Here is a 17268-nt window from a genome sequence, read left to right on the forward strand (position 1 = left end):
CATGGGTTCTAATTCCGGCTCTGCCACTCGTGTGCTGTGACCTTGGGCAAGTCACTTCACTTCTCTGGGCCTCAGTGACCTCATCTGTAAAATGGGGATTAAAACTGTGAGCCCTACTTGGGCCAAACTGATTACCTTGTATCCCCCCAGCGCTTAGAACAATGCTTTACACATAGTAAGCGCTTAACAAATACCATCATCATCATCAACATCATCCATGAACGAATGCCCACGTAGGCACGGTCCCATACCGTGGGAGGTAGCGTGGCTCAGTGGAAAGAGCCCGGGTTGGGGAGTTAGAGGTCGTGGGTTCCCATCCCGCCTCCGCCCCTTGTCAGCCGGGTGACCTTGGGCAAGTCACTTCACTTCTCGGGGCCTCAGTGACCTCATCTGGAAAAATGGGGATTAAAAAGAAAAAAATGTGAGTCCCACGTGGGACCATCTGATTACTTTGTCTCTACCCTGATGCTTAGAACAGTGCTCAGCACATAGTAGGCGCTTAAGAATCACCATCATTATTATTACGTGGCTCAGTGGAAAGAGCCTGGGCTTGGGAGTCCGAGGTTATGGGTTCGAATCCCAGCTCCACCGCTTGTCAGCTGGGTGACTTTGGGCAAGTCACTTCACTTCTCTGTGCCTCAGTTCCCTCATCTGTAAAATGGGGATGAAAGACTGTGAGCCTCACATGGGACAACCTGATGACCCTGTATCTGCCCCAGCGTAGAAAAGTGCTCTGCACATAATAAGCGCTCAATAAATACTATTGAATGAATTACTATGATGAGTCAGAGGTGGTGGGTTCGAATCCCAGCTCCGCCACTTGTCAGCTGTGCGACTGTGGGCTGGTCACTTCACTGGGCCTCAGTCCCCTCATCTGTCAAATGGGGATGAAGACGGTGAGCCTCACGTGGGACAACCTGATGACCCTGTACCTCCCCCAGCGCTGAGAACAGTGCTCGGCACAGAGTAAGCGCTCAATCAATCCTCCTGAATGATTATCATCATCATCAGTGTGGCTCAGTGGAAAGAGCCCGGGCTTGGGAGTCAGAGGTCATGGGTTCGACTCCCAGCTCTGCCACTTGTCAGCTGGGTGACTGTGGGCCAGTCACTCCCCTTCTCTGTTCCTCAGTGACCTCATCTGTAAAATGGGGATTAACTGGGAGCCTCACGTGAGACAACTTAATGACCCTGGATCTCCCCCAGCGCTTAGAACAGTGCTCTGCACAGAGTAAGCGCTTAACAAATACCAACATTATTGAGAAGCATTGTGGCTCAGTGGAAAGAGCCCCGGCTTGGGAGCCCGAGGTCATGGGTTCGAATCCCGGCTCTGCCACTCGTCAGCTGGGTGACGGTGGCCCAGTCACTTCCCGTCTCTGGGCCTCAGTGACCGCCTCTGGAAAATGGGGATGAAGCCTGTGAGCCTCACGTGGGACCACCTGATGACCCCGGCTCTACCCAGCGCTGAGCACAGGGCTCTGCCCACAGTAAGCGCTTAACAGCTACAAACGGCACCGCCCTCCCCGTCGGGGCCTCAGGCCGCGTCGCCTCAGCGCGGCAGGGGCGGACCGCGGGGAGAGCAGGCCGGAAGTGACGTCGCGGCCGCCTCCCGCCCGGCCGAGGTTTCCCTTCCGGCGCCCTGAGCACTTCCGGTGGGAGGGGGGCAGCGCCATGGCGGCGGCTGAGGCGGCCGAGGGACCCCGCGGCCTGTGAGCGAGCGAGCGAGCGAGCGGGCGGCCGCCCCCGCCCCCTCCGCTGCCCGCCTTCGCTTCATGGGGCCGGAGCCCCGCGGCCCCCGCCGGCTCTAGGAGAGAGGGGGAGAGAGAGCGGCGCCAGCGGGAAGGGCCCCGCCTGAGGGGAAGAGCGGGCTCCCTCCCCCGCCCGCTCCCCCCCCCCCCGTCATGGCGCCGGTGCAGCTGGACAACCACCCGCTCGTCCCGCCCGCCGGCGGCGGAGGAGGCGGCGGCGGGAGCGGGCCCGGCTCGGCGGCGGCGGCGGCGGCGGCGGCGGCTCCTCCTCCTCCTCCCCCCCCTCCGCCCCCCCCGGCGGGAGCGGCCGTGGCGGCGGCGGCGGCGGCGGCGGCGGCCACCAGCCCCGGCTACCGGCTGAGCACCCTCATCGACTTCCTCCTCCACCGGGCCTACGCCGAGCTCACCGTCCTCGCCGACCTGTGAGTGCTCCCGCCCGGGAAACCACGCTCCTCCCCTTCATTCGGGACCATTTAGTGAGCGCTCACTATGTGCGGGGCGCTGCACTCACCGCCCGGGAAACCACACTCCTTTCATTCATTCGGGAGGATTTAGTGAGCGCTCACTATGTGCGGGGCGCTGCACTGAGCGCCCGGGAAACCACACTCCTTTCGTTCATTCAGTCGCATATATTGAACGCCTACTGGGTGCAGGGCACTGCACTGAGCGCCCGGGAACCCACACTCCTTACGTTCATTGGGGAGGATTTAGTGAGCGCTCACTATGTGCGGGGCACTGCACTGAGCGCCCGAGAAGCCACAGTACTTTCATTCATTGGGGAGGATTTAGTGAGCGTTTACTATGTGCGGGGCACTGCACTGAGCGCCCCGGGAAACAACAATCCTTTCATTCATTGAGGAGGATTTAGTGAGCGCTCACTATGTGCGGGGCACTGCACTGAGCGCCCCGGGAAACCACAGTCCTTTCATTCATTGAGGAGGATTTAGTGAGCACTCACTGTGTGCGTGGCGCTGCACTCACCGCCCGGGAAACCACACTCCTTTCGTTCATTCAGTCGCATATATTGAACGCCTACTGGATGCAGGGCACTGCACTGAGCGCCCGGGAACCTACACTCCTTTCGTTCATTCGGGAGGATTTTGTGAGCGCTCACTATGTGCGGGGCACTGCACCGAGCACCCGGGAAGCCACACTCCTTTCATTCATTGGGGAGCATTTAGTGAGCGCCCACTATGTGTGGGGCACTGCACTGAGCGCCCAGGAAACCACACTCCTTTCGTTCATTCAGTCGCATATATTGAACGCTTACTGGATGCAGGGCACTGCACTGAGCGCCAGGGAACCCACACTCCTTTCGTTCATTCGCGAGGATTTAGTGAGCGCTCACTATGTGCGGGGCGGGGCACTGCACTGAGCGCCCGAGAAGCCACAGTGTTTTCATTCATTGAGGAGGATATAGTGAGCACTATGTGCAGGGCACTGCACTGAACGCCTCGGGAAACCACACTCCTTTCGTTCTTTCAGTCACACTTAGTGAGCACTATGTGCAGGGCACTGCACTGAGCGCCCGGGAAGCCACACTCCTTTCATTCTTTCAGTTGTACTTAGCGCTATGTGCAGGACACTGTACTGAGCGCTGGGAAGCCACAATGCTTTCATTCAGTCGTGTTTATTGAGCGCTTACTATGCAGGGCACTGGACTGAGCGCTTAGGGATCCACAGTGCATTTGTTCTTTCAGGAGTATTTATTGAGCACTTACTGGGTGCAGAGCACTGAACTGAGCACTCAAGAAACCATAATGCATTCATTCTTTCAGGACTATTTATTGAGCGCTTACTGTGTGCAGGGCATTGGACTGAGCCCTTGGAAAACTATAGTTCGTTCTTTCAGTCGTATATATTGAGCGCTTACTATGTGCAGAGCACTCGACTGAGCGCTTGGAAAACTATAGTTCATTCTTTTGCCGTATATATTGAGTGCTTACTATGTGCAGGGCACCGGACTGAGCGCCTGGGAAACCACAATGCATTCGTTCTTACTCTCGTATTCATTGAACGCTTACTATGTGCAGGGCACTGCACTGAGCGCCTGGGAAACCACATTGCACTCGTTCTTTGTCGTATGTATTGAGTGCTTACTATATACAGGGAACTGGACTGAGCACTTGGGAATCCACAATGCATTCATTCTTTGTCGTATTTATTGAGCGCTTACTATGTGCAGGGCACTGGACTGAGTGCTTGGAAAACTAGAGTTCATTCTTTCAGTCGTGTTTATTGAGCGCTTGCTGGGTACAGAGCACTGGACTGAGTGCTTGGGAAACCACAATAGTCTTTCTTACTCTCGTATGTATTGAGTGCTTCCTATGTGCAGAGCTCTGCACTGAGCGCCTGGAAAACCACAATGCATTTGTTCTTTCAGGAGTATTTGATGAGCGCTTGGGAAACCACAATGGATTCATTCTTTCAGGAGTATATATTGGGTGCTTGCTGGGTGCAGGGCACTGGACTGAGCGCTTGGGAAACTGCAATACATTCATTCATTCAGTTATATTTATTGAATGCTTACTATGTGCAGAGCACTGAATTGAGTGCTTGGGAAACTACAGTACATTCATTCAGTCATATTGAGCTCTTAATTGTGCAGAGCACTGGACTGAGCGTGTGGAAAGTACAATACATTCATTCAGTCAGTCAAATTTAGCGAGCACCTACTGTGTGCAGAGCACTGTACTGAGCGCTTGGCGTAGTGGATAGAGCAGGGTCCCGGGAGTCAGATGGTCAAGGGTTCTAATCCCGCTCTGGTCATATCTGCTGTGTGACCTTGGGCAAGTCACTTTACTTCTCTGTACCTCCGTGACCTCATCTGTAAAATGGGGGTTGAGACTGTGAGCCCCAGGTGGGACAGGGATTGTATCCAACCCGATTTGTTTGGATCCACTCCAGTGTTTAGTACAGCGCTTGGCACATAGTAAGCGCATAACAAATACCACAATTATTAAACTTCTCTGTGCCTCAGTTAGCTCATCCGTAAAATGGGGATTAAAAGTTTGAGCCCCACGTTGGACAACCTAATTGCCCTCTATTTACCCCAGCGCTTAGAACAGTGTTTGGCATATAGTAAGCTCTCAAATACTATAATTGTTGTTCATTGTACTCCGCCCCCGGCCCCAACGGGCCTCCCAGTGTTCTCGCAGTGGGGAGGAAGAACAAGAGTTAGTAAATGCAGAACCCATCTTTCTCTGCCCCGTCCTTTCCCTCCCCTGTCACCCTCCCTCCTTTCCCTCCTTTGTAACAATTGCCCATAATTAAGATATGAAGCATTTACTAGGTGCTGAACACCAGGGTAGGCCAATCTATGGCGGGGAAGCAGCATGGCTCAGTGGAAAGAGCCCGCCTTTGGAGTCAGAGGTCATGAGTTCGACTCCCGGCTCTGCCACTTGCCAGCTGGGTGACTTTGGGCAAGTCACTTAACTGCTCTGTACCTCGGTTACCTCATCTGTAAAATGGGGATTAAGACTGTGAGCCCTATGTGGGACAACCTGATTACCTTGTATTCCCCCCAGCGCTTAGAACAGTGCTCGGCACATAGTAAGCGCTTAACAAGTGCCATCATTATTATTATTATCTATTGAGCGCCTGCTATGTGCAAAGCACTGTTGTAAGCGCTTGGGAGAGGACAGTACAAAATAATGGGATCACACTCTGCCCCTGGCCCGCACCGGGCTCCCATTCTTGGAGGTGAGGAAGAGCAGGAGTTGATGATAAGATGGTGTTTGTTAAGCGCTTACAATAGGTCAACTGCTGGGGCAGGTACAAGTTAATCAGGTTAGTCACAGTCCCTGCCCCACATAAGGCTCACAGCCTTAGTCCCCATTTTACAGGTGAGGGAACTGAGGCACAGAGAGGTGACTTGCCCAAAGGCACACCGCAGAGCTGGGATTAGAACCCAGGTCCTTTTGTCTCGCAGGCCCGTGCTCTATCCACCTTTTATTTGCCAGCTGCTCTTTCTCTCTCTCCTCCCCAGGTGGCAGCCTGATCTCACCTTCCTCCAACTCAAGTGACCCCAAGAGCTGTTGGATTTATGTTTCTCAGGACGAAGCAGCTGCCCCGAGTGGGTGGCCAGGGAGGGTGTCTGTTTACTGTTCTATTGTACTTCCCCAAGCGCTTAGTACAGTGCTTTGCACACGGTAAGCGCTCAGTAAATACGACGGAATGAATGGCCCCCTCCATGTCTTTGCTTCTGTGGCTTTTGAGGCTTCTCATACCTCCGCAGAAATTGCCCATCCAGCTCTTTTGCCGTAAAGGCGTTCAACTTTCCACTTACAGGAGCAAGTTTTATAATCCAAGGGTTTTGTAACTGTGGGAGTCGAGATGTTTCATTCAATAGGGTTTATAAACCCAGGTCAAAAGTTTTGGGGGCACTTTAGTAGTTAGGATTGACAGTTCTAGCGAGGACCTGGTTCAATAACCCATCTGATGTTTAAAGGAAGAATTAGATTGTGTTGGAGTTCTGACGTCTATATAGTTGATCTGCTGGGTGTTCAAAGCAGACAGGGAACCGTAAAAACAATTCATTTGGGAAAGTTATATGCTTTAGGGAAGAGAGACAGCTCAAAAGTCACTTCATCGAAATTTTGAAACTATGAATTATACTGTATAGAAACTAGAAGGCGATGCGGCCACCTTTCTGAAAAGTTTAGAAGTGAAATTCTGTGGTGGTGTCTCCAAGTTTTATCTCATGAACGTCTTTATTCCAGTGACTATCGGACCCGAATTGAATATTTTCACTCCATTCCCATGGAGTAACAGGGACCAGAGTCAGAACCGGTGCCTGAGTCTTCTGCCTCATTGTCGGTCACTTTGTCTTCTTGGACGACTTTCAAAGTGTTCAGATGATACCAGTCTATAGGATGAATTGGCGGAAGAAAGATACTTTTAGATGACACAGAACCAGCTAAAATCTGTTTTTGTGGCACTGTATGTAGGTAGAGCAAAATTCCTTTCAAAACCATTTTTAATTATCCTTCCTTGTTGGATAAATTATGTGGATAATTTTTGTCTCTGATTCACTTTTTTGTAGATAAGGAATTATTTTTATAAGGAAATTGTAAGTAATCAAACCCTAGCCAGCAGTTGCTTTTTTGATGGTCTCACCCCAGTTCATGACTTCTTCTGGCCATCCTTTCTAAAAAAAACCCCAGTTCACTCATTTCTACTCTAACGCATGTGTTCATGATGCAATTCGGATACAACGCTTTTTGTACAGTATGAGTCTGTTCTGGGTATAATTCTAATCACAGATTGGCCCAAGAAGATTCGAGAAACTTTGTTGTGCAGATGTTGTCAGTCAAGGTGTGAAACTCTACACTCGTCAGCCTCTGCCTTTTTACTTCACTGTGCAATACTTTGGGGTTTTTTTGGTGTGTGTTTTTGCAACTTTATGGTACCCCCAATTCTGCCCCAAAGGATATTTTCACTTCTTGTTATTGAGCAGGACATGATGACAAAATTAGTGAATGTTCTTCCAACCACACAACAAGCTAGATACAACAGCATGTGGTGTTGGAAGAAATGGATGTGTGCGGCATCAAAGTCGAGTATTCGACAAGAGCTCTGTAAAACGAGGTGTCCAGTGTTCAAGCAGCAGATATAATGACAATACAGGAAAGTGTTTCAAAAAGTGTCAGTCATGTTGGTATCGTCTACCCCATCGACCAATGATTCTCATTAAATTAGCGGTTAACATAATGTGATTTTCCCCATCAGACAAGGTTCTTCAAGAAATTAACTACCATGTTAGAGCAGAAATGACTGTACAGGTTTCTGGTAGGGAAGCAATCTTAGTCATAGACATGATGCTGAAGAAGTTTCTTTTTGCATGCAGTATTTAACCCTCCCTGCTCTTTTTTCCAAAATAATTTGGATACCCTTCCCCTCACCAGATTTTAATGTGATATTTTTGCAGCATGGTTTACTTTTGCCTAATGAATGGGAGACTTTAAGAAAAGCCCAATGAGTCCTGATCTTCTGTTCTGAAAGTGGCAACAGGTTGATTGGAGGATCCATATGATGGTTGTTCTAAATCCATCAATCAGTGGCATTTATTGAGCACTTACCGTAGCAGAGCACTGTACTGAGCACTTGGGAGAGTACAATACAGTAGAGTTGTGAGATACACTCCCTGCCCACAGTGAGGTTACAAGTCTGAAGGTGAAGACAGACTTTAATATAAATAGCTGATAAACTGCTATGGGCCCAAGAGTGGGGTGAATACCAAGTGCCTTAGGGATACAGACCCAAGGGCGTGGCATGACATTGAACGGAAAGATATTCATTCATTCGTTTGATCGTATTTATTGAGCGCTTACTATGTGCAAAGCACTGTACTAAGCACTTGGGGAAGTACAGTACCACAACAGACCCATGCCCTGCTATCAGATGCACCATCTACCTTAACGTTCCCTGCGGTTACGTCCTATAGACCACTTCTTTTTGAATTTACTCAACCCTCTTGTGTACCTACTGGTGTTTTCGGCCTGATTAAATGGCAGACTCCCCGTAGCTTGGAGGAACGACTGAGATGGGCAGCTTTTCTTGAGGGAAAATTCGAGCAACTGGTTGTGTTTATCAGCATTCAAGGAATGCTTTGAGAAAATTCATGTTAGATCGTTACCCATGGATAGGAATGGTCATTTGAATCCTCTGCAAATACTGAACCATCTTGGAAAAACTATGATATAATAGTTACGGCATTTGAAAATGTAGAGCCAGTAGAGTGTCCATCTCAATTCAAGCTGACCCTAATGTCCCAATTTGTCATCCACTGCACATGTAAAGTAAAAATTTACCCTCAGAAAAACCATTCCTCAATTTTGCATACGATTATTTTTGACCTGTGTGACCAAATTCAACCAGTGAACAATGAAGTCATTTAAGTGCGGGGTTTTAATAAGGCACTTCATGGGTGCTAAGCACTGGGGTAGATACAAGCTAGAAACACCTTCCCTGTGCTACACGGGTGTATAATCCGTATAATATAGTATAATCCATATATATATAATCTGTATATATATATATAATCCGTATATAATCCGTATAATCTGTATAATATAGTATATAAAATACTATAAATACTATTGAATGAATAATCTAAGAATTTTACGAACTTGTGGATCCCCCACAGTGTAGCTATGTGTGTCAAACTAGAGAGAACTGGCCTGGACTCACTTTGACCACAAAGTTTGCAGTAGGTAAAAATGTAACACTTTTGTTTGGGTTATTTATTGAACATATGGCAGCCCTGAGCCTGCAACTAATCTGTTCCTTGTGAGGAATGTTAAGACTGTTAGAATGGGTTTTGAGTAAAACTCCTCAATTTAAACTACTTTGGAAGGAGGTTCATAAACAGGCATTATCCTCATCACATTTGTTGTAGACTGTAAGCTCATTATGGCCAGGGAAGGTGCCTGCTAATTCTGTTGTAATGACTCTGCCAAACATTTAGTACAGTACTCTGCACATAGTAAGTGCTCAATAAATACGACTGATTGATCTACAGCATTAATTTTGCTCAGACTATGCAGCATCTTGTACTAGGGAAAAAGTGTATTTTTAAATTTACTTTGAAGCATCCAGAGTGTAAAAATATTTTTATAATTCTCCTATTTTAATCTTTCAAGAAAGTATTTACTGTTTTCATTAAAGTCTTGTGCCACTTAAGTGAAGTTTTAGCCTAATTAGCCATAACATGCAGCAAGCGATAGATCTGTTGTTTTTTAATTTCTTCTGTGGTTATCAGTGTTGGTGTTCATACAGATCATACCAGGAAACTATAGTATTTGGAAGAAAATACACCATAAGTATTGTTCTTCATATCCCTTTTTTTTGTTGTTGTTTTAACAGACTGCCAAGGAAGACTGATATGGAAAGGTGAGTCTTTGAAAACAGCATGACTTTTTGCATGGGATTTGGCCCAAGTCCTGTTGGGGGTGTGTTATTCTTTCTTAACTCTGTCAGCTGGGTTCAGGGGTGTTTTAAGTAGCCTGGTGCACCTCTCCACCTACCCTAGGGCAGCTAATCAAGTCAGTCAGTCCACAGTTTTAGGGAGAACCTACTTGAGGGCAAAGCACTATACTTATCACATCCTTCTAGACAGAGCTCATTGGGAACAGGGAATGAGTCAGTTTATTTTTATATCATACTCTCCCCAGCGCTTAGTACTATGCTTTGCACACAGTAGGCACTCCATACAGATGATTGAATGAATGAATGACAAAACTCGGTATAGGCATTCTTCCTTTTTTTAATCGTGTCAGAGTCGATAGTCTTCTCTCTTTAGCACCTGTTGCATTTAGAATTTTGCATCTTTTTTTTACAGGAAAATAGAAATAGTGCAGTTTGCCAGCCGTACACGCCAACTCTTTGTTCGATTACTGGCTTTAGTAAAATGGGCTAATAATGCTGGAAAAGTGGAAAAATGTGCGGTAAGTAAGGCTTTGTTTCTTAAGGTGGCATAAATATCATTTTTGATTATTAAGTTCCTCCTCAAACTTACAGTTGGCTCTCTTAAACAATTGAGAGGTTTCAAATACCAGAGTAATCATGTCTTTGTACAAATGCGTAATGGTTTGTGTTAATGAACTTCAGGAAAGTCTTGACAGTTGTTTAAGGAAACGAATGAATGAATGAATGTTGGATCAAAGAAAGTCCCACTTCTCAGTTGCTGTGAATTACATTTTTTCCCCCCTTCATGTAAGGGTTAGGGGTGCTTCTGGGGAATTGGCTAATTCTTTGAAGGGTGTACAGTTGTCTAAATAGAGGAAAACTGAAATTATAAAAGCTTGTAAAGAGTTGTGAATTTTTGAAAAGTCTCGCTATATTTTACGAAGTGGTAGTTACTCTTTTCTTTAATCCAACCTTTGAGTCAGACGGTTTGATGTCCGGTATTCAGGATTTGATTTCCTTAAACTGAGGCATGAGTAAATGATGTTCGAAATGGGAAAATAAGTAGTCTTTGGTGTACTTTGTTTCGAAGATGATTTCAAGCTTTTTAGACCAACAAGCCATCCTCTTCGTGGACACTGCTGATCGTTTGGCGTCGTTGGCCAGAGATGCTTTGGTTCACGCTCGCCTACCCAGTTTTGCCATTCCTTATGCCATCGACGTACTCACTACTGGGTCCTACCCCCGTCTACCAACGTGCATTAGGGTAAGCTGCGTGCCTTTTCAGCATGTAATAAATCTTAAATGCGTTTGATTTTGGTATTCAGCTTTACTGTTGTCAATGTCATGTGGGTTAGATAAATCAAAGGGGTTTTGCCTTCGGTTTTTCACAAATATTTTGAAATGATTATATCCAAGTCCTTCCAATGAAGTTCTTTGGTAAATTAATAGGGGCAGTAAAAATTGGGGGGCTTTACCGAAACTCCCCCCCACACTGCTTTTTGGGTGAGATGTAGCTGTGAAATTGCTGATCAGTTTTAAAAGTGAAACTATTATGTAATGTTTGCTTTTTGGAAATTTCCTTCACAAAGTCACCGATTCATCATGTATTTCATCCTAGAAATTTTAGTTGGTGTGATTTTTTTTTTTCTTGAACCTCGGTGTAGTGACTGAATTGTCTCCCAAGTATAGAGCTGAAAGAAGATGGAATTGCATTCAGTCCTTTAGATGTGAACAAGTAATGTTGGGTTTTTTTCCCACTCTGTTTTCTATATTCAGAGGACTTGTGGCTTCCTGCTCATTGTTTTATCGTCCCTCCCAAAGTGGGTGTTTGATCCAGTCTCTTGTAAGAAATCCAATAAGTACAGGTGCATCACATAAACTGCCCTCCCTGCACCCAAGAGCCTACTTTTGTGTTTTGAATGAGGCTTATTTCATTATCTTGACTCTCATATAGGATAAAATCATTCCGCCTGACCCGATTACCAAAATCGAGAAGCAGACCACACTGCATCAGCTTAATCAGATTCTCAGACATCGACTGGTGACCACAGACCTCCCCCCTCAGTTGGCAAATCTTACAGTCGGTAGGAACCTGACATTCGTTTTTTCCTTCTTGAAATGACTCATGTTTTGGAACCTTTCAAACGATGGGCTAAGAAAGTGAATTTAGAAGCGTTAAGTCCGTCCCGTTAATCACATGAGTGAATTTTAGGATAGGTAGCTTAGGATATTATCTCCAAGGAAAAATTTGCAGTTTTTGCTATTAGTGAGTTTACAAACAACGGCACGTGGGTTTTGTGAGGAATCGTGCATCCTTGGGAAGGCAGGTAAGGTTGGCACCTATCTGCTGGAGAAGGAAAAGTAGGTGGGTGCAAGGACCTAGGTTACAGAATCATTTACTTGGGGGTAGAGATGTAAAAGATTGGGAAAAAAACCAACAGGTGTATTTGTGGGGTTGCAGTGTAGGGGGGCAGCTTTTTCTTACAGACTTTCCCCTTTGAAAAGTTCATTATCTTTTCGACTGATGAATGTAATAATTCTTATTCAGGACAGATTAACTCTTCAGATCTTGTTGGAATGAACTTTAGGCCCATAAAGTCATCATCAGTGTCTTCTTTTTGAGTGTCGAGTGTGCCTATCTCTTCTGCATCACCCATTTACTTGGATCCCTTAGCCTTTAAGCAGTTGATATTCACCCCATCCTCAGCCCCACAACACAATGTACACATCTGTTATATATATATATATATATATATATCTGTAAGGTCCTTGTGAGCAGGGACCACGTCTGCCTACTCTGTTACATTGTACTCTGCCACGCGCTTAGTACAATGCCCTGCACACACAGTAAATGCTCAGTAAGTTTCATTGATTGTGAAGCATTATACTAATTACTTGGCAGAGCAGAAACGAAGCAAAACACATGATCCTTGCCCTCCAGGAGTTTTCAGTTTAAGGGATGGACAGTTAGTATTTACTACAGAGGGAGGAAAAAGAAGTGTGAGGGATAGCAAGAAAGGTAATAATAATAATAAATATAGTATTTGTTACACTGCCAGGCACTGTACTAAGCACTGGGGTGGATACAAGCAAATCAGGTTAGACATAGTCCCTGTCGCGCGTAGGGCTCACAGTTTTAATCCCCATTTTACAGATGAGGTACCTGAGGCCCAGTGAAGTGACTTGCCCAAGGCCCAAGAGCAGACAAGGGGCCGGGATTAGAACCCATGACTTAGTCATGGGTTCAGGAAGTACAGATGTATTAGGATGGAAACGAGGAATAAACAATTGAATATACAACTGTAATTATGCCTGGGTGCCTGAGTGCTGAGGAGAGGAATAAAGGGGATGGTGGGCTGATATCTTTTGGATCCAGAAGAAGTTCCAGGTAACTCAGTGCAAACCGTTCTGGATCCCGCTCCCTGAAGCAGACTTACATTTTCTTTCATTCCTCCCCGCCGCTCCTGTAACCTCCCCCTTTTGGTTGAACTGTCACAGAACCCTGGAATAGTTCTGTTGAAACCTGCAGCAATCTGGCCTTCAGAGGACTTGGGGATTCCTTTTTATGACCCTGGCAAGGAGTCCAGGGGTCCCCCTCCTTTTTTTATGGTATTTAACTGCTTACTGTGTGTCAGGCATTGTCCTAATCGCTGGGGTTGATATAAGGTAATCAGGTTGAATATAGTCCTTGCCCCACAAACTGCTCACAGTCTAAATCCTCATTTTATAAATGAGGCCACTGAGGCACAAAGAAATGTAATGATTTGCCCTTGGTGTGCAAGCAAGCAAGTGGCAGAACCAAGACTAGAACACATGTCCTCTGTGTTCTTGTAGGTCGCACCGCTTTGCACACCCTCCCCGGCCGGTTAGAAACCCAGCCTGGTGTCTTCATACTGTCAGCTACCTCCAGACCCTGGAGAGGAGGCAGGCTAAATATAACCTCCACTTTCACTCAGTAGTAGTAATAGCAGCAGCAGTTCTATTTAAGTAGTCCCTGGGGCAGTGCTCTGTACTGAGTGCTTGGTAAGTACTACATCAAAAAAGCAACGCATTCCATACCCACAAAAAGTTGACATTCTAACAGGGGAGACAGACACAAAGATATTGACAGAAAGAGTAACAGAGCACAGTGCTTTGCCCATAGTAAGCGCTCAATAAATAAGATCGATTAATCAAAAATCAATAATTGAACATGGAATTGAATGAACACATTTGTAAGTATTGGGCTTGGATGGTCGGAGGTCAGGATTGTAGGGAAATCTTGGCTCCTGCTTTCTGTCCCTGAGGTAGTCTTGGAGGAGAGGCCCTGGATCTGACCTTTGATGAGAAAGGGGACCCAAGAGTCTTCTGAATCCGTCGAAGAGACGACAGCTAAAAATTGACCGGGGTGCTCTCCTGTCCGAAGGATGGAATTTTGGCAAGAGAGAGTATTCCTAAGTATCAGGGGGCAAAGGGATTTGGAGGCAAAGGGCAGAGGTTCATCTGCCACGGCTTTGGCTGAGTTTCACCAGTGCAATAAAAATGTGATTGGGACTGTTTATCCCCTCTGTTGGGACAAGGTAGGAATGCCAAATTCATGGCAGCCAATCAGCTAAGCGGATAACAGTAGCAGATAGGGCCTTAGAGACCCAGACTGCAGGTATATGCCCAAGCAGTCCTTTCTCCTGTAATACGTTCCCAGCCTGGGATAGCATGGTGGATGGGAATTAGAGAATGTTTTGCCGACCGTACCACTTCAAATTCCAGCTGGGCGGTCATGCATCTGAAGAACCAGTTGTCATTTTGTGTACAACATTGGCCAAGGTTGGCGAAGGCAATATGAGTGTTCCTTAATGCGGAATTCCTCGAGAAGGATACCCCAGCATTAGAGGATAACCGACAATATAGTCTAGTGATAAGTGGGGGAGATACCTTCTGCCCAGTGGGTAATTGAAACACTGTGGTCCTTTGGTGCTAATATTGGTCCTATGATGCTAGAACAGTTTCCAAAATGAATCATCTAATGCAAAACTCCCATCTGTGGGAGTAGAGAAAATAGGAACTAGAAGCCAAGCTGACCCAATAGTGAATGCAGATGCAAGTTGTAAGGATGTCTTGGTAGAGGAAAAAATTCATTTTGCAGTTAGTCTTTGACACCAAACCTCGAACGCTACCTGGGAGTCCAGCTTTGTTTCAGGTCCCCTAATGAATAAAGCAGGGCACTTATTTTTTAAATTACTCACTTTGCTCACCAGCCTTTCCAGCAGTGTGCCCTGGGGCTATAGTGAGGATGAAAGACTACCTGACTTTGCCTTCTCAATCACTTATTTGCAGACCTGACTCCTGGGAAGTCTAGTGGCATTTTGCCAAAAGTAGCCATGGAGTAGGGTTGGGCACTCGCAAAATGTATGTATTTATGTATGTTTTCTCAGTCTTGCATCACTATTCTTAATATGACTGAATGATCCCCAGTTGTCTAGCAGCAAGCTAGTGGTGAGAATTTTCAAGCTGTAGATGTAATTATTTTTTCTCCTTTTTCTTCTCTCTTTCAACCCAAATTCAGCCAATGGCCGGGTAAAGTTTCGAGTTGAAGGAGAGTTTGAAGCCACATTGACAGTAATGGGAGATGATCCCGATGTCCCTTGGCGTCTTCTGAAACTGGAGATTCTCGTCGAAGACAAGGAGACGGGAGGTAAAGCCAGTAAACACTGGGGATTTCCTAATTTTCTTAACGTCTTTGAAAGAAGGCTGCTTCATGCTTGCAGTAATTCACTTATTTTGGAAATGGGATCTCATCGTTAGTATCCTCATTATCGAGGATTATTATAACTGATTCCTGACTGGCGAAGTCGGACTGAAATATTTTACCTTTTAAGGGTTGCTTTAAAGCATACTTTCTGTGATCTGGAGCAATCCATTCCATTTCAGAGTTTTACATAATGCTGTTGAGAACCTATCTTCCTATTACCTGTGCATTTATTTAATCCCTATTGTTTTGCATTGGTGTGTTTTCATATGATACCTAAACCTCTTTGATTAATTCTCTGTATTTCCTACTGACGAAAGATGGTCGAGCCTTGGTCCATAGCATGCAAATCAGCTTCATCCACCAGTTGGTCCAGTCCAGACTTTTTGCTGATGAGAAACCTCTTCAGGATATGTACAGCTGCCTACGTATCCTTTGAAAAAACAGAATTCCATGCCCACATCTGTAAAGGGAGGCTAGTGCTCAGACCCAAACAAAAGCGTCGTAGGACCCCGTTGGGATGACCGTCTTGGTGGGCCTAGTTGGAAAATCGTGTCAGCTAACTGGACGTGGGCAAGCGCTTCCCTTGGCAGTGAAAATCCCGAACTACTTCTGTGTCATCCCAAGACCCTCTTCTGGTCTGGCCTTGCTGTTTGGGGTCAGGCTGGGCACCATTCATTCATTCAGTCACATTTATTGAGTGCTTAGTGGGTTTAGAGCACTGTACTGAGCTCTTGGGAGAGTGCGACGTAACAGAAAACAAACACATTCCCTGCCCATTGTGAGCTTACAGTCTAGAGGGGGAGTGAGGCATTAGGATAAATAAGACAAAGAGGTACATAAGTTTCTGTGGAGCTGGGAGAGGGGATGAGTAAAGGGAGCACATCAGGGTTACCCAGAAGGGAGTGGGAGAAGAGAGAAGGCTTCATTCATTCATTCAATAGTATTTATTGAGCGCTTACTATGTGCAGAGCACTATACTAAGCGCTTGGAGTGTAGAGTTTGGCAACAGAGACAATCCCTGACCATTGACAGGCTTACAGTCTAATTGGGGGAGACAGACAAAAACAGTAGTAATAAATAGAATCCAGGAGATGTACATCTCATTAACAAAATAAATAGGGTGATAAAAATATATACAAATGAGTGGATGAGCACAGTGCTGAGGGGAGGGGCAGGGAGAGGGGGAGGTGCAGGGAAGCCCTCTTGGATGAGACGGTACCAGATCTCTAGTTTTTGTGGGCTTCTTCGGTCAGACCCTGATCGAGTGCGTTGTACGAGGCGTGTGCTTTAACTCTGTCATCAGATTCTTTCTGCCTGTCACTTCAGTTAGAAGTGTTGCATTCACAAACGCTAATGCTGATTCGGGAGCGCTGGGGTGACCTTGTGCAAGTGGAAAGATATCATCCCGGGAAGTGCCTCTCGCTCTCAGTCTGGAAGTAAGTGAAACCAATTTCTACGGCCTCGAGCATGCTTCTGTGGGCCTCTCGTTTCTGGTTTTCTCCCAAGTGTTTTTCGTAACTAACAGCGAAACCCGAGAGAACCAGTATTTGAGGTGTCAGAGAAAGGCATGGGGTTTTCCCAGGGATTTTTTTTTTACTTATTAAGGATTTATTACGTGCCAAACACTGTTCTAAGCTCTGGGGTAGATTCAGAATTCAGGTTGGACACAGTCCCTGTCCCATATGGGACTTGCTGCTTTCCACAGGCCATGTCATCTCTTCGAGGACAAGCTCCTGCCTTAACTCCAGCCCACCTCCGGCTTTCGGTTGTGGCCGAAGGGGCTGATTTGTCAATTTACCTCTGCTGCTTACCTTTGTTCCTCTCCTTGCTGATTTCAGAACAGCAGTGCACATTACAGGGAGTTGCTGGTAGTTGTGATAACTGTGA

The 17268-nt window shown here is 46.2% G+C and overlaps 1 protein-coding gene across 1 annotated transcript in view; it reads left to right on the top strand.

Annotated features, from left to right (window-relative positions):
- The first annotated feature begins 1883 nt into the window (after positions 1-1883).
- The window catches only part of MED14 (mediator complex subunit 14), a 50250-nt gene continuing 34865 nt past the window's right edge, over positions 1884-17268 (top strand). The window contains exons 1-8 of the mRNA XM_029083408.1: positions 1884-2167; positions 9612-9638; positions 10087-10192; positions 10744-10917; positions 11608-11737; positions 15196-15324; positions 15699-15806; positions 16685-16817. Of these exons, the coding sequence (XP_028939241.1) occupies positions 1899-2167; positions 9612-9638; positions 10087-10192; positions 10744-10917; positions 11608-11737; positions 15196-15324; positions 15699-15806; positions 16685-16817 (1076 nt within the window). The 5' untranslated portion in view covers positions 1884-1898. The remainder of the gene's footprint in view (positions 2168-9611; positions 9639-10086; positions 10193-10743; positions 10918-11607; positions 11738-15195; positions 15325-15698; positions 15807-16684; positions 16818-17268) is intronic.

The sequence above is a fragment of the Ornithorhynchus anatinus genome, chromosome 18, assembly GCF_004115215.2.
Source record: "Ornithorhynchus anatinus isolate Pmale09 chromosome 18, mOrnAna1.pri.v4, whole genome shotgun sequence".
Taxonomy (NCBI): domain Eukaryota; kingdom Metazoa; phylum Chordata; class Mammalia; order Monotremata; family Ornithorhynchidae; genus Ornithorhynchus; species Ornithorhynchus anatinus.